This window comes from Trachemys scripta, chromosome 18 (genome assembly GCF_013100865.1).
Source record: "Trachemys scripta elegans isolate TJP31775 chromosome 18, CAS_Tse_1.0, whole genome shotgun sequence".
Classification (NCBI taxonomy): Eukaryota; Metazoa; Chordata; order Testudines; family Emydidae; genus Trachemys; species Trachemys scripta.
In genome coordinates, this window is record NC_048315.1 from 21,797,206 (window position 1) to 21,821,149 (window position 23,944).

Sequence of the window (23,944 nt, forward strand, 5' to 3'; positions counted from 1 at the left end):
ACTGCCTCTTGCTTCAGCCCGTCAAGATCTACGTATGTTTCACACTCGTGGTACACTATCCCTCTCTTGGCCCAGCATGATCACACACAGAAACAAAACACACGCTCCACACATTACGAAAAGGAGGCACTTCAAATGATTTAAATCTCAAAAAGCCCTTACTCAGTTTACTCAAAAACATTAGAAAATATTCTGTTGTCACTGACATTCCGTCCTACAAATGTGAGAACAAGACGGTTTGTCTTTTTAACCCCCTTCTTTCTTGTCTAACAAAGGGGATCAAAGTCAGCTTTCTAATGCGTTGTAATCTTAACTATGAAGAGGCTATATCACAGGTGGGCAAACTACGGCCTGGGGGCTGCATCCAGCTCTCCAGACGTTTTAATCCGGCCCTCAAATTCCTGCCGGGGAGCGGGATCCGGGTCTTGCCCCGCTCCGCGCGGCTCCCAGAAGCAGCAGCAGCATGTCCCCCCTCCAGCTCCTACACGTAGGGGCAGCCAGGGAGCTCCACATGGGAGCCGTGTCCAATGGGAGCTGCAGGGGTGGAGGAGCCAGAGGGGGGACAGGCCGCTGCTTCTGGGAGCTGCTTGAGGTAGGTGCTGCCCGGAGCCTGCACCCCTGGCCCCCTCGTGCGCCCCAACCCCCCTGCCCCAGCCCTGATCTCCCTCCCACCCTCCAAACCCCTCCGTCCCAGCTCGGAGCAAACTGCACCCCCAACTCCTCATCCCCAACCCCACCCCAGAGCCCGCACCCCCAGCCGGAGCCCTCCCCCAGCCCCCTGCCTCAGTCCCCTGCCTCAGCCCCCTCCCACACCCTGAAATTCTCATTTCTGGCCCCACTCCAGAGCCCACACCAGAGCTCATGCAATTTCATGAGCATTCATGGCCCACCATACAATTTCCATACCCAGATGTGGCCCTCAGGCCAAAAAGTTTGCCCAACCCTGGACTATATCCTTACAGTTACAAATCACACAGGGTGCAGAAGGTGGGTCCAGAACCCCGATCTTGAAGCTCCAAACTCAGTCCAAACTTGAAGTAAAAGAAAGCTATGCTTAGTTCTCAGATATAGAAGGACCCTTATGTCCTTTCTAAATTGTACCCCACCAATGGAAATCAACATACTCACACACACACACCCCTATAGTATCTGGTCAATAACCAAAAAAATCAAAACAGAACTAAAACCCAATGCATCACACACTTAGCAATGGAACAGAATTGGCTCCCAACAAAAAACATTAATAAAGTTTGCTTAATTACAATCTATTTTCTCCAAATAGAGTCAAGGCATGAGTTTTCCAGGAAATTTAACTCTATGAAAATTTGAAGGATAACAAACAAATCTTTTTGTGAGCTAGAGGGACCCAACGAAAATGTTAGACGTGCCAACTTTCACATGGGGTATTTTTTTAAATGATCTGTAACTCAAACTGTTTGATTCATTTTCTTCAAACTTTGTAGAAATTTTTTCCTTTGCCTTCAGAGCAAATCTGGTAACTTTCACACCAAATCAATTTTCTAAGCCAAAATTCTTGGTGGATTAACATAGGACTTTATAACAGAAGCTTGTTGCAACAACTGTAATTTTGGAGTTCTGTATTAACACAAACACAAAACAGTAACGGGTGCTGATGTTTTTTATTTTGGATGACAGGTGAGATCCAGGTGGACAGAGGATCTGGAAAAAAAATGAACACACATACGTCAGGTTAGGAGATAGTAGCAGTGTGTTCTAGGTAACATGCATAGAATGCTACAACATATGGTTGTTCATGGCCTGAGTAACACCTCTGTAGATTACACTATTAATGAAAAACAAACCACAGATTTACAGGCAAGTTAGCTGCCTAGTGACTAATGTTAATACTTATGTTTTGCTTAGAGAGAAAACACACTTTGGTAAGTTTTATTTGGTTATAATTGGTTTCTTCTCCATTGTATGGATAACTCAGTAGCGTGAGTATAAAAGTTGTTGCTCTCTTGGCTTTGGGAAGCAGGGGTGAATGTTTGCATCTTCCCGCTCCCCAAAACTTTGTAGAGAATCCTGGAGAATTTCAGCCCAGCTCCAGGAATAGCTTCTGTAGTAGATGCAACAGAGGGAGCACAAAAGATGGCGGCTAATGTAAGCTGTAACTGTGGGGGATATAGTGCGAGAGGGGCGATGATGCAGATTTAAGACACTCCCACCCTCAGAACATAGATAACCCTTGGGATAAGTGAAGGAAGGACCAAACAGTCTCCATGAATCCCATGATACCTGCCCCAGCCTATCAGCACGAGCAAGAGCAGCTTAGGTGCTACTCTATTTTAGACCAGTTGGCTACGTGCAATGCAAGCTCTTTGGGACAGGGGCTGTCATTTACTAGGTTTACACAGCACCCAGCACGTCAAGGTCCTGACCTGGTTGGCCTCTAGGCACTATAGCAATATAGGGTCCCGATATACCTTGAGCCTGCTGTGAATCAGTGTAGCATGGACATGCTCCACCCTGGGCACCACCCCTACACCAGGGCAGGGTGGGGAGTATTTGGTGTCTGAGTTGACTATGCTATGCTGGGGGAATCCTCAGAGCCAGATTCAGCTCCTCTGTGCCACCTGAGTGGTGCAAAGGGACTTGAACCGGGGCAGAAAAATCAGGTCCAAGGTACTTAGAACAGGAAGAAGGGACATCCTCTATCTGACTGGAACAAAGTTTTACTTAGAGCGCCTCCTGAAGGGCTTGGAGATCCACAGATAAAAGGCACGGGCCAGAGACCATATAAAATATTATCGCCATGAGCGGGCCCTGAACTGGGGCAGAGACCCTGTGACGTTAGCATATTGCCGTGTAAGAGCCCCTGCCTTATGAGCGATGCCATAGGTGCTGACTCTGTGGGTGCTCCAGTCCTGGAGCACCCACGGAAAAAAAATAGTGGGTGCTGAGCATGTACTGGCAGCCCCGCCTCCCCCTTCCCCTCCGTGCCTCCCACCCGGCTGGCAGCACCATTGATCAGCTCCTCCCCCTCTCTTCCAGTGCCTCCCACCCACTGCGATCAGCTGTTCCATGGCATGCAGGAAGCTCTGGGGCAGAGGGAGCAGGAAAAGGCGAGGCAGAGGAGGCAGTGGCGGGAAGAGCCAAGGCGGAGGTGGGGGCTTGTGGGAAGGGGTGGAGAAGCACCCCCTGGGAACCAAAAAGTCGGCGCCTATGAGTGATGCTACAAATGTAATTAGTTATGGATGCCAAAGTCTAATGAACTGCTAAGCACATTTTACACCTCTACCTCGATATAACGCTGTCCTCGAGAGCCAAAAAATCTTACCGCGTTATAGGTGAAACCGCATTATATCGAACTTGCTTTGATCCGCCAGAGTGCGCAGCCCCATCCCCCCGGAGCGCTGCTTTACCGCGTTATATCCGAATTCGTGTTATATCGGGTCACGTTATATCGGGTAGAGGTGTACTTAGAATACAGCATGAGTCACTTAACCAGCTTCCATCTGGCGTACAGACTGTCAGACAAATAGGTTTGCTAATGGGACATTGCTGTGGACAGATTCTTTTGCTGATGGCTAAATGTAACTTGGCAGAGTAGAGTCAAAGGACACCCACCTGTAGGCAGGGAGCAGGCCCGATGGGACCGTCTCAGGTGCGAATGTTCATGTACTGGCTTCCGATAATACCAGCGCACGCCACACAGAGCGCCCCCAGGACTTTGAAGAGGGTGGCTCGTGAAACCCAAACAGCGTCTTCTGGCAAAGAAAATGTTATGAAAAACTGTAAAAAGGTTATATATTTAGGAGCCTAAGTTACAGTTTTAGGTGCCACAGCAATCCACAAAACCCCCGCTCGGTTGCCGCCTAACCCCATAGGTGTCTAAAATCACTCAGGCTATGTCTACACTACCCGCCTGAATCGGCAGGTAGAAATCGATCTCTCGGGGATCGAATTATCGCGTCTCGTCGGGATGCAACAATCAATCCCCGAATTGACGTTTGTACTCCACCAGCGCAGGTAGGAGTAAGCGCCATCGACGGGGGAGCTGCAGAGGTCGATTTGCTGCTGTCCTCAGAGTGGGGTAAGTCGGCTCGGATACGTCGAATTCAGCTACGCTATTTGCGTAGCTGAATTTGCGTATCTTAAACTGACACCCCCCTCCCCCCCCCCGTAGTGAGGACGTGCCTCAGTGCCTACATTTCCTCTGTATTAGTTCCCTAGGAACCTAAATTCCTGGCTCTGGGCATGAACACTTCTGCCTCCCTCTGGCTGTCCAGGTACCTATCTCCCACCTGATTCCCCACAGCAACCTCCAACCTGGCAGAAGACAGGCGTATGAGCACCTAACTCACCTGTGGGGCCCAATCCGGCAGGCTTACCCAGAGACCACTTACTGGATCATGTCCCACTCGAAAGCTGGCCAGAGGAAGAGGCTTCAACAAGAGAGATTCAGGGAGCCCCACATCAGAATATCCCAAAGCCCAGTAGTTAGCGCATCCCCTGAGAGGTGGGAGACACTTGTTCAAATCTTTTCTCCACATCAAGCACGGGGGGAACTGAACCCAGGTCTCCCATGTCCCAGATGTGAGCTCTTACCACTGGGCTAAAGGTGAGAAGGGCAGTACCCCCACTGCTTCCTCCTTCTCTGGCCATTGTGTGTGGAGTCAGGCAGGGGAGTAATTAATTCTCACATGAAACAACTTGTGTCCTTGAGTCGCCTGACTCCAGAGAGGGGTTCCCAGTGGTGGATCACAAGCAGAGATAGGTAGTTCCCTACAGCCTGGACTCTAGGTGCTCCCTGAGAGGGCTTAGAACACACCCTCTCCTCAGGATCTCCCACTAGCTAGCTCGTGCCGGTCCCTGCAGAGTGTGCCAGCTATTGGGGAGCCCAGTCATAGGTGTCTAACCCTCCCCACTCATTGCATAGGGAGGCTAGATGCCTAATTCAGACTCTGTGGATCTCTGTATTCCTGTGATTTTCTAGGTGCTTAAGTCCTTTGTGGAGCCAGGCCCTAGAGCAGAGGTTCTCATAGTGGGGGTTGGGACCCCTGAGGGGGTCGCGAGGTTATTACATGGGGGGGTCGCGAGCTGTCAGCCTCCACCCCAAACCCCGCTTTGCTTCCAGCATTTAGAATGGTGTTAAATATATAAAAAAGTGTTTTTAAATTTATACCGGGGGGGGGGGGGGGGGGTCACGCTCAGAGGCATGCTATGTGAAAGGGGTCACCAGTACAAACGTTTGAGAACTACTGTCCTAGAGCGTTATAGTTTAAAACCAACTCCCCAAACTCCACAAGTAAAGAATAAAACACCCAGTGTAGAGCCAGGACTCCTGATATGAAGCTCCACCAAAAATTCAGGCAGCCAAATTCAGCACCAGTTTCACTTTCCAGGTTTTCTTAGGAGATAGCCCCAAGAAGACCACGTTACAGCAGCCTAGTGCAGAGGACACAAAGGTGCAGATGCAAGTAGCAAGTTCCCTTCATCCAAAAGAAATGGTCACCTCATCTTGCCAGGCGTAGCTGGAAGAAACACTCTTAGCACAGCCACTCCCCGGGAATCCATTAGCAGCCAAAGCTCTAACCCGGCCTCTAAGTTATGACCCCTCTTCACAAATGACAGACACACTCCCTCAATCAGCAGGGCTGACATAAGCCTCTCCACTGCCTCCTATTGCTTCCCCAACCCTTCAACAGAGCTTCAGGGGACCACAGTACTCCTCTGGCCCAATGGAGCTCTCTACAATAAGGGTAAAGCTCGCCTGAGCGGGAGACGGAGCTTTCTCAGGGGCTGGTCCGAGGCGGTGGAATTAACTTCTCCAGGAACTAAGGACTGTCCCAGCCCTCCCCACCTTCCGCTCACAGTACAAGGAGAATGGTTTTGGCTTTGCCTTCTCTAATGTCAACGTCTAGCCACACGGGTATATATTTAGTAAGACAAAAACTCCAAACTAAAGCCCACTACCGCACACCGTTCTCCCTCTCAGGGGATGAGAGAAGGGACATGTGATAGATGCATGTCATGTGGTTTAATGTGCAACTGGAAGGTGCTCAGATACTACTGTGATAAGTGACTAGCCCTCATCCCAAACCCCAACCTCCTGCACGCACTGGGCCTTTTGTTCTACCGCTCCACTGGGATTCGAAGTTACATCCAATTTATCAACTGGTCAGCGCATCTTGCTATGAACACTTACGGTGTCAAACACAAGACAGCAGAAATGCTTCCCACTCTATGAGGCTTGGCATTATTAGTTATTTGTACTGCGATAACACCTAGGGGCTAGAATAAAAGACCCAGGTCCCACTGGGCTGGTAGCTGCCAGACCCAGAACAGAACGACAGGCCTGCCCCAAGGAGTGAACCCTTTATAAACCCATGTGAACGCAAAGATGACACTGTAGAACGCCAGGCAGTTCGCTCATGTCAGTCAGCCACAAAACGTTAAAGCCAGCAACGTTTCCGTGGCTCCAGGCTCGTGGGGCAGCTCCTCCTCTTTGCTGCAGTCAGGCAGGTTATGAAGAGAGCAGCCTTCATTGGTACTATCAGCTCCGCCCTGCCTGCCTCCAGTCAGTTTCCTTCCTGTCTCTGCAGCAGGAGGGCAGGAGGTGGCTGTCTGTAATGCAGTGAACGTTGTCCTATGAGCATTAGGCTCCTAGCACCTAAATCATTGCTGAAAATTGGACTTGGGCTCCTGAGTCACGGATACTTTTGAAAATGTTACCTCAGATTAACGACAGGAGCTGTTCTCAAAAACTTTTCAGGTCCAGCCCCTGATCTTCCCTCCTCCATCTGCTAATCTCCCTGAAAGCACAAGCCACACAGAGAGAGATTCCTCATTCGTTTCCTTCCTCAGGCCCATCAGTCTGACAGAAACATCCCTGTCTCCCACGTTTTCCACTTCTGAACCAGCCTCTCCCAATTCTAAGCAGGGCACTCAGAGGAACCAAGAGTTTCCTTTTTCAGCAAAAGTGGGCAGCCATGACACAGGGCAAATGGGTTACTCAACTGTCTCACGGACTCTTGCTCCTCCTCCTTCTCCCAAACTAATATTTTCTTCCCTTTCTCCCAATGTTGAGAAGCAGCTTTCTCAGCTGCAGTAAAGGCCATAGGCCATGTGCCAGGGCAGCGGCTGCATACAGGAACATATTCAAGAGAATTCTCAGGGGCCATGTAGCCAGCGGGGTGCATTCAGCACTAGACCTAAAACGCCAACTTTTTTAGCTAATTCAGTGTATTGGACATGTGCTGATGCAGAGCTCGGAATTTGGTAGCATGTCTAGCAGCGAGCAGTCTGGGTGACCTTTCATCCTGGACAAATTTAAAAGAGGCCTGTTTGCATATCCCTGCCATCCTACAGCTCCATCCTTTTTTACCCGATCTGGTTATGGCTCTCCAGCCTTCGGAAGGCGATGGTGATGGTGGCAGTGGCTGTTTCCCTGCAGCTGTTCCTATTAGAAACTTGAAGCTCTCCCAACCATCCAGAAGTGGAGCTGTCCCCTCCTCCAGGCATCCAAAGGCATAAGGCAGAAAGAACATGCTGAAGAGTTATCCCCAGATGGCTTAATATCACTAAGGAATAACTGGGGATTCCTATGCACAAGCTACAGCTCAAGCAATGTGATTGTCTGTGGACAGCCTCTCTGAAGCCATCAAGCCAAAGGTCCCCTCAAATTCAAGGTCAACACATCCTGGTAAGATCAGACAATCCAGCTGTAGTGCTGGTCCTCAACTGGCGCAAACCTCAAAGAAGCCACAAAATCTTTTGTGGGGGTAGAATGCACTTTGTGGGCTGAAGGAACCTTTTTCATCCCACAATCCAAAGGCAGGCTAGCTAAGCAGGTCGTTGGGGAGGAGTCACTCAGCCTCGTACTTTGCCAGCGTGGGCTCCATCCAGCACGCTGACCTCCTCACAAATTCAGAGTCAGTGTGTAAAATCTGCAACTGTTACCCTCAACCCACCAGGCCTGGGCGCACGAGTCCAAGGGAACTTTCCCCAATGTGTCTTCAATGCCCCTCCAATACCTCACCACAGACAAGTTCTAAAAAAGGGAGGGCAGAGCGAAGGTGGTCCTGCAGCCCAGAAGCGGCCTCAGAAGGTCCTGCTACAAACCAGCTCCAGTTTGCTCTGGCATGTCCAATCAGGTTGCTTGTGTTTCCGGGCCTTCTGAGTGCAATATGCCATCTCCCATCCAAACCCCGGACAGCTCTGTCAGTCAGCCCATCCCTCAAACTGCTCCTCAGGCAGGGTTCTCATGCGCAGGGCCAGGTAGGCAGGAAGAGCTTCAGAGTCTCAATGCGTGGATGAGACGATGGTGTAGAGAGGAGGGGTTTACATTCATTAGGAACTGGGGAAACTTCTGGAATGGGGGGAGCCTATACAGGAAGGATGGGTGCCACCTAAACCAAAGTGGAACCAGACTGCTGGCACTAAACATTGAAAAGGTTGTAGAGCAGTTTTTAAACTAGGAGATGGGGGAAAGACGACTGCTGCAGAGGAGCATGTGGATTGGACAGAGACTTCTCTTAGGGGAGAGTCTAATGATAGAGAGTCTCCAGGTTATAGTCAGGAGCAGAGGATGGAGGAGGATAAAGTAGGAGCCAGATCAGATGATAAACATTCACATAAAAAAGAATCTGATACATCAGAAAAGGGCAGACAAATAAACAGTGACAAGTTTTTAAAGCGCTTGTACACAAATGCTAGAAGTCTAAATAATAAGATGGGTGAACTAGAGTGCCTTGTGATAAAGGAGGATATTGATATAATAGGCATCACAGAAACCTGGTGGACTGAGAGCCATCAATGGGACACAATCATTCTGGGATACAAAATATATCGGAAGGACAGAACAGGTCGTGCGGGGGAGGGGGGAGTGGTACTATATGTGAAAGAAAATGTACAATCAAATGAAGTAAAAATCTTAAGCAAATGCACGTGTTCCATACAATCTCTATGGATAGAAATTTCATGCTCTAATAAGAATATAACATTAGGGATCTATTCTCGACCACCTGACCAGGACGGTGATAGTGATGATGAAATGCTAAGGGAAATTAGAGAGGCTATCAAAATTAAGAACTCAATAATAGTGGGGGATTTCAATTATCCCCATATTGACTGGGAACATTTCATTTCAGGACGAAATGCAGAGATAAAATTTCTCGATACTTTAAATGACTGCTTCATGGAGCAGCTGGTACGGGAACCCACAAGGGGAGAGGCAACTCTAGATTTAGTCCTGAGCGGAGCGCAGGAGCTGGTCCAAGAGGTAACTATAGCAGGACCGCCTGGAAATAGTGACCGTAATACAATAGCATTCAACATCCCTGTGGTGGGAAGAACATCTCAACAGCCCAACACTGTGGCATTTAATTTCAAAAGGGGGAACTATGCAAAAATTAGGGGGTTAGTTAAACAGAAGTTAAAAGGTACAGTGACTAAAGTGAAATCCCTGCAAGCTGCATGGGCGCTTTTTAAAGACACCATAATAGAGGCCCAACTTCAATGTATACCCCAAATTAAAAAACACAGTAAAAGAACTAAAAAAAGAGAGCCACCGTGGCTTAACAACCATGTAAAAGAAGCAGTGAGAGATAAAAAGACTTCCTTTAAAAAGTGGAAGTCAAATCCTAGTGAGGCAAATAGAAAGGAGCATAAATGCTGCCAAATTAAGTGCAAGAATGTAATAAGAAAAGCCAAAGAGGAGTTGAAGAACGGCTAGCCAAAAACTCCAAAGGTAATAACAAAACGTTTTTTAAGTACATCAGAAGCAGGAAGCCTGCTAAACAACCAGTGGGGTCCCTTGTTGATCGAGATACAAAAGGAGCGCTTAAAGACGATAAAGTCATTGCGGAGAAACTAAATGAATTCTTTGCTTCAGTCTTCACGGCTGAGGACGTTAGGGAGATTCCCAAACCTGAGCTGGCTTTTGTAGGTGACAAATCTGAGGAACTGTCACGAATTGAAGTGTCACGAGAGGAGGTTTTGGAATTAATTGATAAACTTAACATTAACAAGTCACCGGGACCAGATGGCATTCACCCAAGAGTTCTGAAAGAACTCAAATGTGAAATTGTGGAACTGTTAACTAAGGTTTGTAACCTGTCCTTTAAATCGGCTTCTGTACCCAATGACTGGAAGATAGCTAATGTAACGCCAATATTTAAAAAGGGCTCTAGAGGTGATCCCGGAAATTACAGACCGGTAAGTCTAACGTCTGTACCAGGCAAATTAGTCGAAACAATAGTTAAGAATAAAATTGTCCGACACATAGAAAAACAAACTGTTGAGCAATAGTCAACATGGTTTCTATAAAGGGAAATCGTGTCTTACTAATCTATTAGATTCTTTGAAGGGGTCAACAAACATGTGGACAAGGGGGATCCAGTGGACATAGTGTACTTAGATTTCCAGAAAGCCTTTGACAAGGTCCCTCACCAAAGGCTCTTATGTAAATTAAGCTGCCATGGGATAAAAGGGAAGGTCCTTTTATGGATTGAGAACTGGTTAAAAGACAGGGAACAAAGGGTAGGAATTAATGGTAAATTCTCAGAATGGAGAGGGGTAACTAGTGGTGTTCCCCAAGAGTCAGTCCTCGGACCGATCCTATTCAACTTATTCATAAATGATCTGGAGAAAGGGGTAAACAGCGAGGTGGCAAAGTTTGCAGATGATATTGTGGAAGCAGAGAAAAGAACTGACAGAAGGGAACTGCAATGCATGACGGTTTGTTAGCTAGAGTCAGGTTTCGTTAGCAAGACTCAGGCCTCGTTAGCAAGAGTCAAGCTAACTGTAACCCTGATAAACCTGATAACGCGAGATGCATTGCAGTTCCCTTCTGTCAGTTCTTTTCTAAACTGCTAAAGATAGTTAAGTCCAAAGCAGACTGTGAAGAACTTAAAAAAGATCTCACAAAACTAAGTGATTGGGCAACAAAATGGCAAATGAAATTTAATGTGGATTAATGTAAAGTAATGCACATTGGAAAAAACAACCCCAACTATATGTACAATATGATGGGGGCTAATTTAGCTACAACAAGTCAGGAAAAAGATCTTGGAGTCATCGTGGATAGTTCTCTGAAAATGTCCACGCAGTTTGCAGAGGTGGTCAAAAAAGCAAACAGGATGTTAGGAATCATTAAAAAGGGGATAGAGAATAAGACTGAGAATATATTATTGCCCTTATATAAATCGATGGTACGCCCTCATCTTGAATACTGCGTACAGATGTGGTCTCCTCATCTCAAAAAAGATATACTGGCACTAGAAAAGGTTCAGAAAAGGGCAACTAAAACGATTAAGGGTTTGGAACGGGTCCCATATGAGGAGAGTTTAAAGAGGCTAGGACTTCTCAGCTTGGAAAAGAGGAGACTAAGGGGGGATATGATAGAGGTATATAAAATCATGAGTGACGTGGAGAAAGTGGATAAGGAAAGGTTATTTACTTATTCCCATAATACAAGAACTAGGGGTCATCAAATGAAATTAATAGGCAGCAGGTTTAAAACAAATAAAAGGAAGTTCTTCTTCACGCAGCACACAGTCAACTTGTGGAACTCCTTACCTGAGGAGGTTGTGAAGGCTAGGACTATAACAGAGTTTAAAAGAGAACTGGATAAATTCATGGTGGTTAAGTCCATTAATGGCTATTAGCCAGGACAGGTAAGGAATGGTGTCCCTAGCCTCTGTCTGTCAGAGGGTGGAGATGGATGGCAGGAGATCACTTGATCATTGCCTGTTAGGTTCACTCCCTTTGGGGCACCTGACATTGGCCACTGTTGGTAGACAGGATACTGGGCTAGATGGACCTTTGGTCTGACCTGGTACAGCCTTTCTTATGTTATGAGGCTGAAAATGTGTCCTCATGGCTTGAAGAAAGCCCAGGGAAAAGCTCTCTAAGAGCAGAGGGGCAGTTCACACCTCATTGAGGCATGTATGGGACAACCCCCCCACAGCCTCACAGGAACAAAGGACACTGGCCTAGGCAGCGACAAAAGGGTCTGTTGGACTCTCGAGTGAGTCACCCCCCTTCCTTTGGTCAGTTTGGGATTGTGATGAGGTAATGCTCACCTGACTCTGGGGGGTGGGGGGCAAAGCCAAGAGGGAAGAAAGAACACAATAAAAGGGAGAGACATTTGCCATGCATGTTGTCAAGTATCAGGGGGTAGCCGTGTTAGTCTGTATCTACAAAAACAACAAAGAGTCTGGTGGCACCTTAAAGACTAACAGATTTATTTGGGCATGAGCTTTCGTGAGTAAAAACCTCACTTCTTCAGATGCATAGAGTGAAAGCTACAGATGCAGGCATTATGTACTGACACTTGGAGAGCAGGGAGTTACTTCGCAAGTGGAGAACCAGTGTTGACAGGGCCAATTCAATCAGGGTGGATGTAGTCCACTCCCAATAATAGATGAGGAGGTGTCAATTGCAGGAGAGGAAAAGCCGCTTCTGTAGTGAGCCAGCCACTCCCAATCCCTATTCAAGCCCAGATTAATGGTGTTGAATTTGCAAATGAATTTTAGTTCTGCTGTTTCTCTTTGAAGTCTGTTTCTGAAGTTTTTTTGTTCAATGACAGTGACTTTTAAATCTGTGATAGAATCTCCCTGCTTTCACTCTATGCATCCGAAGAAGTGAGGTTTTTACTCACGAAAGCTCATGCCCAAATAAATCTGTTAGTCTTTAAGGTGCCACCAGACTCTTTGTTGTATTTGCCATGCACTCACTCTCTCTCTTTCACCTCCATCTACAAACATCACCTCCAAGCCACTGAAGCACTGACCAAAGGGGAGAGCCTGGCTGAGGGGCAACCAGCCAGCCTGTGGTGAGAAGCATCTAAGTTTATAAGGGTATTGAAAGTGTTAAAATCAGCTTAGAATGCGTTTTGCTTTTATTTCATTTGACCATATCTGTCTTGTTATGTTTTCACTTATAATCACTTAAAATCTATGTAGTTAATAAATCTGTTTGTTTATTGTACCTGAAGCAGTGAATTTGGTTTGAAGCATGTCAGAGACTCCCCTTGGGATAACAAGCCTGGTAAATATCAATTTCTTTGTTAAATTGACGAACTCATATAAGCTTGCAGCGTCCAGCGGGCATAACTGGACACTGCAAGATGGAGGTTCCTAGGGTTGTGTCTGGGACCGGAGATATTGGCTAGTGTCATTCGGTTGCACAATCCAAGCAGCGGCTGGCCAAAAGTGCTCACTCACGTAGCTGGGAGCAGCTTAGAAGCTAGAGGCTGTGTGTGAACAGCCCAGGAGTGGGGGTTCTCAAAGCAGAGCAGGGTAAGGCTGGCTCCCAGAGTCAAGGATTGGAGTGATCTAACAGATCACTGCTCCGGATAACACCGGGGGAATGTCACAAGGCCCCAGCCTCCTGTTGCATTATAAATACCAAAGCAGCAGCAAGACGTCTTCTGAAGCAGAAGGTTCTTTGCCAGACACACTGTTCTGGTCTAATCAGAACAGAATCCAGACTGTTCTCCGAAGGGAGAGTGGGAGTCCCGCCCCTTGAATCATTTCTTTCTGAGGGACACACAGCTCCCAAAGCGGCCTAGCACCTACGTGGCATGGCGGAGTCATTATTATTTACATGGAACCTGAAAATGTGCTGGGCGCTGTACAGAGCCTGACCCTAGCAGCACACAGTGGCGTCCTGGGAACACCTACCCCACACATTAATCAGCTATAGAAGAGCTATAAAGAGCCCATATTTATTATTCACATAGAGCTCTCCCCCATCTTCAGTCTTTTCAAAAATAACAACCACCAACAACAATAAAATGGCCGTGACCTGAAACCCCGAATGCCCGGCTTCCTCATCCTGCCTTCCAATGTCTCTCCACTTGCATTCTATAAGAACGGCCGTACTGGGTCAGACCAAAGGTCCATCTAGCCCAGTATCCAGTCTACTGACAGTAGCCAATGCCAGGTGCCCCAGAGGGAGTGAACCTAACAGGTAATGATCAAGTGATCTCTCTCCTGCCATCCATCACCACCCTCTGACAAACAGAGGCTAGGGACACCATTCCTTTCCCGTCCTGGCTAATAACCATTAATGGACTTAACCTCCATGAATTTATCCAGTTCTCTTTTAAACCCTGTTATAGTCCTAACCTTCACAACCTCCTCAGGCAAGGAGTTCCACAAGTTGACTGTGCGCTGTGTGAAGAACTTCCTTTTATTTGTTTTAAACCTGCTGCCCATTAATTTCATTTGATGACCCCTAGTTCTTGTATTATGGGAATAAGTAAATAACTTTTCCTTATCTACTTTCTCTACATCACTCATGATTTTACATTCCTCTATCATATCCCCCCTTAGTCTCCTCTTTTCCAAGCTGAAAAGTCCTAGGCTCTTTAAACTCTCCTCATATGGGACCTGTTCCAAACCCCTAATCATTTTAGTTGCCCTTCTCTGAACCTTTTCAAGTGCCAGTATATCTTTTTTGAGATGAGGAGACCACATCTGTACACAGTATTCAAGATGTGGGCATACCATCAATTTATATAAGGGCAATAATATATTCTCCGTCCTATTCTCTATCCCCTTTTTAATGATTCCTAACATCCTGTTTGCTTTTTTGACTGCCTCTGCACATTGCGTGGACGTCTTCAGAGAATTATCCACGATGACTCCAAGATCTTTTTCCTGATTCGTTGTAGCTAAATTAGCCCCCATCATATTGTACATATAGTTGGGGTTGTTTTTTCCAATGTGCATTACTTTACATTAATCCACATTAAATTTCATTTGCCATTTTGTTGCCCAATCACTTAGTTTTGTGAGATCTTTTTGAAGTTCTTCACAGTCTGCTTTGGTCTTAACTACCTTTAGCAGTTTAGTATCATCTGCAAACTTCGCCACCTCACTTTTTACCGCTTTCTCCATATCATTTATGAATAAGTTGAATAGGATTGGTCCTAGGACTGACCCTTGTGGAACACCACTAGTTACCCCTCTCCATTCTGAGAATTTACCATTTATTCCTACCCTTTGTTCCCTGTCTTTTAACCAGTTCTGAATCCATGAAAGGATCTTCCCTTTTATCCCATGACAACTTAATTTACGTAAGAGCCTTTGGTGAGGGACCTTGTCAAAGGCTTTCTGGAAATCTAAGTACACTATGTCCACTGGATCCCCCTTGTCCACATGTTTGTTGACCCCTTCAAAGAACTCTAATAGATTAGTAGGACACGATTTCCCTTTACAGAAACCATGTTGACTTTTGCCCAACAATTTATGTTCTTCTATGTGTCTGACAATTTTATTCTTTACAATTGTTTCAACTAATTTGCCCGGTACTGACGTTAGACTTACCAGTCTGTAATTGCCGGGATCACCTCTAGAGCCCTTTTTAAATATTGGCGTTACATTAGCTATCTTCCAGTCATTGGATACAGAAGCCAATTTAAAGGACAGGTTACAAACCATAGTTAACAGTTCCACAATTTCACATTTGAGTTCTTTCAGAACTCTTGGGTGAATGCCATCTGGTCCCGGTGACTTGTTAATGTTAAGTTTATCAATTAATTCCAAAACCTCCTCTCGTGACACCTCAATCTGTGACAGTTCCTCAGATTTGTCACCTACAAAAGCTGGCTCAGGTTTGGGAATCTCCCTAACATCCTCAGCTGTGAAGATTGAAGCAAAGAATCCATTTAGTTTCTCCGCAATGACTTTATCGTCTTTAAGTGCTCCTTTTGTATCTCGATCATCAAGGGGCCCCACTGGTTGTTTAGCAGGCTTCCTGCTTCTGATGTACTTAAAAAACATTTTGTTATTACCTTTGGAGTTTTTGGCTAGCCGTTCTTCAACTCCTCTTTGGCTTTTCTTATTACTGTATTTTCTGGTGTATAAGACTACTTTTTAACCCAGGAAAATCTTCTCAAAAGTCGGGGGTCGTCTTATACGCCGGGTGTCGTCTTATAGGGTGGGTGCTGAAACTTCCGAGCCAGACTGGAGAATCTGCGGTCGCTGCATATGGTGGGGGGAGCTCAAAAACGGCCGCGGCCGCATCCCCACCTGATGATGAGGTGAGGGGGCGCCTCACTGGGAAGGTGTAAGTGAAGGGCGGAGCAAGCTGCTGGCGTCCGGGACGCCCGGGGTATGGAAAAAAGAGAGAGCGGCGCTGTGCCCAGAAAAACACGCCTCTTTCACCCGTCTGGCCCGCCCTTGTATCCTATTACTGTACCTCCTTCTCTGCCTCTCAGATCTCGCTCCTGAGGACTGCAGTGAAGCGGCGCAGGTGCACATGTGCGAGATCTGAGAGGCAGAGAAGGAGGTAATAGGATACAAGGGCGGGCCAGACGGGTGAAAGAGGTGTGTTTGCGCTACCGCTCTGATAGTCTTGGAGACAGGGAGGGCTGGGCAGGCAGGGAGAGCTGACCAATCCAAGCAGGCTTTGTATACAACAACCAGCCAATCGCCGGTAAGGTACATCGCTTGCCGTGATTGGCTGGTTGTTGTATACTGGTACCACATATAGTAAAGCACCAGTATCTGTACCTGTTCATACAGTATAGCACCAGTACATACAGTACAGTATACAAATGTCCAACAGTCAAAACCCCATCATGGCTCCACCAGCAAGAAGAAAGAAATATGAAGCCAGTTTCAAACTTAAAGTTGTAAACTTTGCCATGGAACATAATAACTGCGCTGCTGCAAGACAATATGGAGTAACAGAAAAGATGGTTCGGGACTGGAAAGCAAATGAAAAAGCATTGAAGAGTATGCCAAGGGGTAAGTGTGCATTAAGAAGAGGCACTCCACATTGGCCAGAACTCGAAAAACATGTAGCAGACATGGTGAATGAGCATCGCCAAAACGGTTATGTAGTGACACGAAATAAATACATTTGTTTGCACTTCAGTGGGCCAAATCTAACCCAGATCACAGCAACAGATTTAAGGCCACTGTATCCTGGTGTACTAGATTCATGGGAAGGCATAATATGGTACTGAGGCAAAAGATGAAAATTGCCCCAAAATTACCTGCAGATCTTGATAGCAAAGTAAATAGTTTCCATCGATACGTAATACAACAGCGCACTAAATATGGCTATGCGTTAAGTAGTATTGGAAATATGGATGAAACTCCAATGAATTTTGATATGGTTGGAAATAAAACTGTCCATCAAAAAGGTGAAAAAACAATTTTAATTAAAACAACAGGACATGAGAAGTCCAGTTTTACAGTGGTACTAGGATGCACAGCTGATGGCGCCAAACTGAGACCAATGATTATTTTTAAAAGAAAAACAATGCCGAAATTCAAGTTCCCTGTTGGTTGTTTTGTACATGTGAATGAAAAAGGCTGGATGGATGAAGAAGGGGTAAAGCTATGGCTTGATAATGTATGGAGCAGGCGACCAGGTGGACTTATTCAAAAATGTAGTCTACTGGTGTGGGATATGTTCAGGGCTCATTTAACTCCCAGCACCAAGCAAATGCTTGCAAGACTAAACACAGATGCGGCAGTTATTCCTGACTTGACATCGTTGGTACAGCCACTGGATGTGTGCCTAAACAAGCCATTTAAAGATCGCATTCAAGAACAGTGGAATGAATGGATGGTTAGCGGCGAAAAGTCATTCACAAAAGGTGGAAACATGCGTGCTCCACAGTTGGATGTTTTGTGCAAGTTTGTCATAAAAGCCTGGAATGATATTGATGCAGAAACAGTAATCAAGTCTTTCAAGAAGTGTGGCATATCAAATTAATTAGATGGTATGGAGGACGACTACTTGTGGCAAGATGAAGAGGAAGCCGAAGCTGAGACCACACCATCTGATACGGAATTCGATCCATACGATAACTGCCTTACAAATGTATCACAAGATGTCATTGATGTACTTATGATATCAGATGACGAACAGGAGGATTTTGAAGGCTTTTAAAGGGAAACTGTCACGCCAGCAAAACCTGTAAAAATACCGTAGCTTGCAGTTATGATGGGCGTTGCTAACTCGCCAGGGACTTGCCCGGCACTTGCTCTCTCTCTCTTGTTTGTTATCTTCCTCCTATCATCATCAGTTCCAGTTTGGTTGACAGCTTAGAAAACAAACAGCATGGCAGCTCCCATGGGTTTATTGTCTTATCCTTCCTTTCAGCTTTAGAGTGAATTAGGAAAAGTTTAATCCACTTGCACTGTTTTATGTTTACATGTTTGATGACAAACAGCCTTATGTTTATAAGTGACAGTTTTCCTGCTAAGTACCTGCGTGTCATAAGCATTTGAATTAAAATTACCATATTGAAATAAAATCTGATGTTTTTTTAATTTTCTTTTTGGTGTGCGTTGGAAGAGGGGTAGTCTTATACGGCGAGTATATCCCAAACTCTATATTTTAACTGGAAAAGTTGGGGGTCGTCTTATACGCCCAGTCGTCTTATACGCCGGAAAATACGGTATATTTTTACACTTAATTTGGCAGCGTTTATGCTCCTTTCTATTTGCCTCACTAGGATTTGACTTTCACTTTTTAAAAGATGCCTTTTTATCTCTCACTGCTTCTTTTACATGGTTGTTAAGCCACAGTGGCTCTTTTTTAGTTCTTTTACTGTGTTTCTTAATTTGGGGTATACATTGAAGTTGGGCCTCTATTATGGTGTCTTTAAAAAGCGCCCATGCAGCTTGCAGGGATTTCACTTTAGTCACTGTACCTTTTAACTACTGTTTAACTAACCCCCTAATTTTTGCATAGTTCCCCCTTTTGAAATTAAATGCCACAGTGTTGGGCTATTGAGATGTTCTTCCCACCACAGGGATGTTAAATGTTATTATATTATGGTCACTATTTCCAAGCGGCCCTGTTATAGTTACCTCTTGGACCAGCTCCTGCGCTCCACTCAGGACTAAATCGAGAGTTGCCTCTCCCCTTGTGGGTTGCTGTACCAGCTGCTCCAAGAAGCAGTCATTTAAAGTACACCTCTACTCCGATACAACGCTGTCCTCGGGAGCCAAAAAATCTTACCGCGTTATAGGTGAAACCGCGTTATATTGAACTTGCTTTGATCTGCCGGAGTGCACAGCCCTTCCCCCCCCCCCCCCGAACACTGCTTTACCGCGTTATATCCGAATTCATGTTATATCGGGTCGTGTTATATCGGGGTAGAGGTGTATCGAGAAATTTTGTCTCTGCATTTCATCCTGAGGTGAAATGTTCCCAGTCAATATGAGGATAATTGAAATCCCCCACTGTTATTGAGTTCTTTATTTGGGTAGCCTCTCTAATTTCCCTTAGCATTTCATCATCACTATCACTGTCCTGGTCAGGTGGTTGATAATAGACCCCTAATGTTATATTCTTATCAGAGCATGAAATTACTATCCATAGAGATTCTACAGAACATGTGGATTCACTTAAGATTTTTACTTCATTTGATTCTACATTTTCTTTCACAAATTTGTGCCACTCCCACTCCCTGTTCTGTCCTTCCGATATATTTTGTACCCTGGAATGATTGTGTCCCATTGATCGTCCTCAGTCCACCAGGTTTCTGTGATGCCTATTATATCAATATCCTCCTTTATCACGAGGCACTCTAGTTCACCCATCTTATTATTTTGACTTCTAGACTTTGTACTTCACTCCTCCATGTGCTCCCTGGCTTCCCTCTTCCCCCTCTCCCTCCAATCCGTCCGTACCATCCTGCTTCACATCTGCAGATGTGCGCTGCTGCAGGGCCTCAGAAGCTCGGCAGGCGGCTTTCATGATAGCCAGTTTCCCCCGTGGCCGGCCTGGAATGAAGACTTCCACCTCCACCTGCACCTCCTCCAGCTCCAGCGCCTGGCCCTGCTTCCTACCCCGCTTGTCCCGTTTACGCGGCTGTCTAGGGAAGGCACCCTGGAGCATGCTCTCCATCAGCTTCCGGGCCTCTGTCTCCTCTTCCTTCTTGGGCTGCACGATGACTCCCACCAGGGCAGCTGGGGCTCTGCGGCTAAACTTCTTCACTTCCTTCAAGATTTTCTGGATCTCGGCCTGCTTGCCCCGCAGTGAGGAAGCTCGGCACAGGAAGAAGATGAGTTGGGATTGACTGTTGCTAGCACCAGGCTTGGCCCCTGGCTGTGTCTGGGTCACAGCCATTGCTGGACTAATCCCTGGTTTGCAAGCATCCGGGAACAATTCCTGGACAAAAGCCGCCATCAGAGCCCGAGTGTCTTTTCCCTCTTGAGACTCTCCAACCAGCAGCACCTCTGGCTTCCCCCCAACCTTCTCTATCAGAACCTGGAAATCCTTTAGGATCTGCTCGCCAGTGGCAGCAGCAGGGGGTTTCTCTGACACCTGCCCTGCACTGTCCATGTCCTGTTAGCATGAACTCTCCTGCCCTCTGCTCGCCTAATACTGAAGGAAACACAAATTACACTTTCTTGCTATGTCACAATACACCACCTTGCCTCACCTCACCCTGGGGCACAGCCCCCCTCCATGGCCTAGAGCTGGGACACAGCCCATTATATTGTAAGGGATTATACATCTATTCAGTGGATGGTTCAGCACTCAGCTGTAATACAAATACACCAACAACTGGCAAGCATATGTACCACAAAGCATATGTGGTTAAAAAGCCACTGCCAACTAGACAGAAGAAGGCCCTGATTCACAGCTATGCTGTCAACAAAGGAGTCTAAATTCCTCTGGTGCCAACATGCTTTTCCTACCAGTCGTGACACCCCCTTTAAGCTGTGTGCAAATTAACTACAGCCAAATCTGGGAGGTCTGATTTACCCCAGTCGCAGTAAGAATGAGAGTTGGTCACAATAGTGGTAAACCCCAATATAAAAGGTCTTGTGGGAAAATTAGAAATAAAACTCAATAAAATTAGGGGGCTGCAAAGAGACATTTCAGTTTCACTGTGAATTTCGGGCACAGGACTACATAATAATTTGGAATAATATATATATTTGGAGTCTGGAAAATCAAGGCTTGTCCCTAGCCTAGCAATCAAGCTTTTGACAGTATTCCTATGACCTCGCTCCAACCTTACTAGCTGAGTGACGTCTATTGTCACAATCTCAGACTCGCCCTCACTATCTTGAAATCAAACCAAACACTGCCTGAAAGACCATGAACAAAGAGTGATGATAAAAGTGACAGTATTCAGTTAGGAGTTGGGGTTTATGGTAGTGTCAGAGAAGCTTGGGTGTTTAACTTCTTCATTAATGACATGGGGAAAGGGGCAGAGCATAATACATGGGGAGCTAGTGAGGCCAGGACTACATCCCAATGGTGATATTCCTACACAAAGGACACAGCTTGAGTAAATGGGCTATTGCTCAGCCATATTCCCATGGGTCCGAGGAACAGAATCCCCACACCCCAGTTCACAGCAGCCAGAACACATCTCCTGAGTAGTCACTACATCAGGGTATGGGGCAGGAGTAGAGGCCAAGGACCTGCTTCCCATCATGGGCCAATAGATACATGCAGGCCGGAGACCCACTGGCCACATCCTTCTCCTCTTCCCATCACGCTCCCTCAGGGTTTGTCATCGCTAGGACGCCTCACTCGGTTCACACACTATAGGTAGCAATTGAACTAGGTAAAATGCTGAGCGTGGCAGTGGGCAGCACAGACAAGGCCACGTTGTGTTCAGCGGCTTGTCAGTTGGGGGGGCGTTAACCGAGCTCTTAGTGGAGTGCAGCCACGGCACGATGACAGGACACTGATTCTAGTCCCGCTGATCACAGCATCACCTCAGCTAACTCGGCGCGTCAGACTCAAGCTGAAATCCGATTCGATTTCCCAATGAAAACCGGCGCTTGTTCCAGGAATCGCAGCATCCCAGAGATTCAGCCTGGCCGAGCTCTTGGCTGCTACACGCCGGGGAAAGAACCGAACAGCAGATCCTGCCAGGCAGCCCTGCTGAGAGACGACGGAGTGCTGCAGAGAGCAGTGCTGGGGCAGAAAGTCCAGTGGGATTTTCAGTTCCGTGTCCAGGTTCCTCTGGCACAAGCCTCGAGCACGTCCCTCCGCCCGGGATCACACTCACTCTATGCGCTAAGGAAGAGAGGTCTTGGGGGAATCAGTGCTTTTTTTGAAGATGAAATTGGCTGCAGTGATAATACTCTGCCCTTCCCAGCACCTTCCATCTAAGGGCCTCTCTACACTTCAGCGGCTCCAGGGACACAGCTACCACCCTGCAGCTGGGCCACCGCGGCACCATAGTGTAGATGCTTCCTACGTCCCCTAAGGGTTTGTCCCAGGGATGTAGATAATCCATCTCTCTAGGCTGTGGGTAGGGCCATGGGAGAACTCTTCCCTCCACCGAGCCCTGGCTACGCTGCGGTTGGGCTGACCTGAGCACGGCTCAGGGCCTCTCACTTGTCGCAGCCCTGAGCAGCGCCCGGCTCTGCTGGTCTAGTCTCTATGTGCAGAGCGGCCCGAGAGCGCGTCCCAACGGGGCCTAAGATCCGGGCTCGGGGCATTACCAGGGAGACCCCCAGCCCCGGGCCCACCTCTGCGCCCCAGCCCCGGCCCGGCCCCAGGCAGCCCCCACCGCCCCCGAGCCACAGCCCCGCCAGCCCCCGCCGCACCTGGCTCTTCCCGCACGGCCTCGCAAGCGGCTTTCTTCACCTCCAGGGCCCCCTCGGGCCGGCCGGGGCGGAACACGGCCGTGTGCACCTCGACCCGCGGCGCGGCGCCCGGCCCCGGCGGCTGGAAGACCTCGAGGAGCAGCTCCTCCAGGCGGCGGCGGGCCTCCGCCTCCTCCTCGGGCCGGGGCTGCACGATCACCCCCACCAGGGCGGCGGGCGCGCCGCGGCTCTGCTCCCGCACGCCCCGCAGCACCTCCCGCAGCCGCTCGGCCCGGCCCCGCAGCGACGGGGCGCGGCACAGGAAGAAGATGAGCTGCCCGGCCGGGGGCGCGCTGGGCGGCGCGGGGCTGGGCGGCCGGCGGGCCACGGGCAGCACCTCGTGGGCGAAGGAGCTGAGCGCGGCCTGGGCGCGGTCCGGCTCCCACGTCTCCCCGGCCAGCAGCAGCACCTGCGTCCGCTGCACCACGGCCTGGAACGCCCCGTCCGGGCTCGCCCCGGGCTCGGCGGCGTCCGCCCGCCCCGACTGCTCCTGCGGCTCCATGGCCGCCCGCCGCTGAGCTGGGCCCGCGGGGCCACGACCTGCGCCCCCGCCCATGTCACAATCCCACCCGGAGGGGCGCAGCCGCTTGCCAAGGGCTCGGACCGGTCCCCTGGGGTCCCTCCCTTCCCCCGGCCAGGGAGACAGTCCCATTGGGACAGAGCCCCCCCCCACACAGCCCCTTTCCCCCCGCGACCAGGCCATAGTCCCCTGGGCCAGTCACCTGCCTTTGGAGCCCGCGGCGTGGCCAGTTAGCCAGTCCGTGCTGCTAGGGAGCCACATAGGACAGGTCCCTCCCCGTCCCATCAGCAAGGGACTATCACTAGAGCAGCCCCCTCTATCTTCCCTTCCCTACCCTACCCTAGGTGTGATTTAACACCAATCCACCTGTCCCCCACGCTCCGGACCGGACAGGTTCCCCGGAGAAGGCACATTTGGGCAAGGGGTCGTGACCAGGTTATTACATGTGTTAAAAAGGAAAACTTTCCACCCTGGAGATTTTCTGTCCCACGTGGAGCCTAGGCGCTGCACAAAACTAAAGTGGACAAAAACCCAAACGAAAGGGAGATTTTCCTCTCTCCCCCTGGTACTACCACAAAGGCGCCGCAGCTTTCTACCTTAGCTTGGGCTCAGTCTGATCTTTGGATAATGAGCTCCTGTCACTGAGAATACTTTGTTCCCCAAGCCTGACCTTGGGCAGCATAGCTGTCCTGGGGGTTGTGAAGACTGAGCTGATCTCTGACCTAGTCAAGTCCCAGTTCGCTAGGAGCAGGAGTTGAGCTCTGCTCTGAAATGAACAGCGAGTCAGTGGAGTCCCACCAAGTGTTCACCTCAACCTTTATTGCTAATGCTACCAGCAGCCTTGTTGTACAGGTAGGCGAGC

At 48.1% G+C, this 23,944-nt stretch overlaps 1 protein-coding gene across 1 annotated transcript; it reads right to left on the reverse strand.

Annotated features, from left to right (window-relative positions):
- Positions 1–1,308: 1,308 nt before the first annotated feature.
- On the reverse strand, positions 1,309–23,118 carry LOC117867678 (uncharacterized protein C2orf72 homolog). The gene is made up of 3 exons (XM_034752899.1): positions 22,524–23,118; positions 3,592–3,731; positions 1,309–1,680 (listed from the first exon to the last, which is right to left on the reverse strand). The coding sequence occupies exons 1-2, from the start codon at positions 23,116–23,118 to the stop codon at positions 3,625–3,627; spliced, it is 702 nt and encodes a 233-aa protein (XP_034608790.1). The 3' UTR covers positions 1,309–1,680; positions 3,592–3,624.
- Between the last annotated feature and the right edge of the window lie 826 nt (positions 23,119–23,944).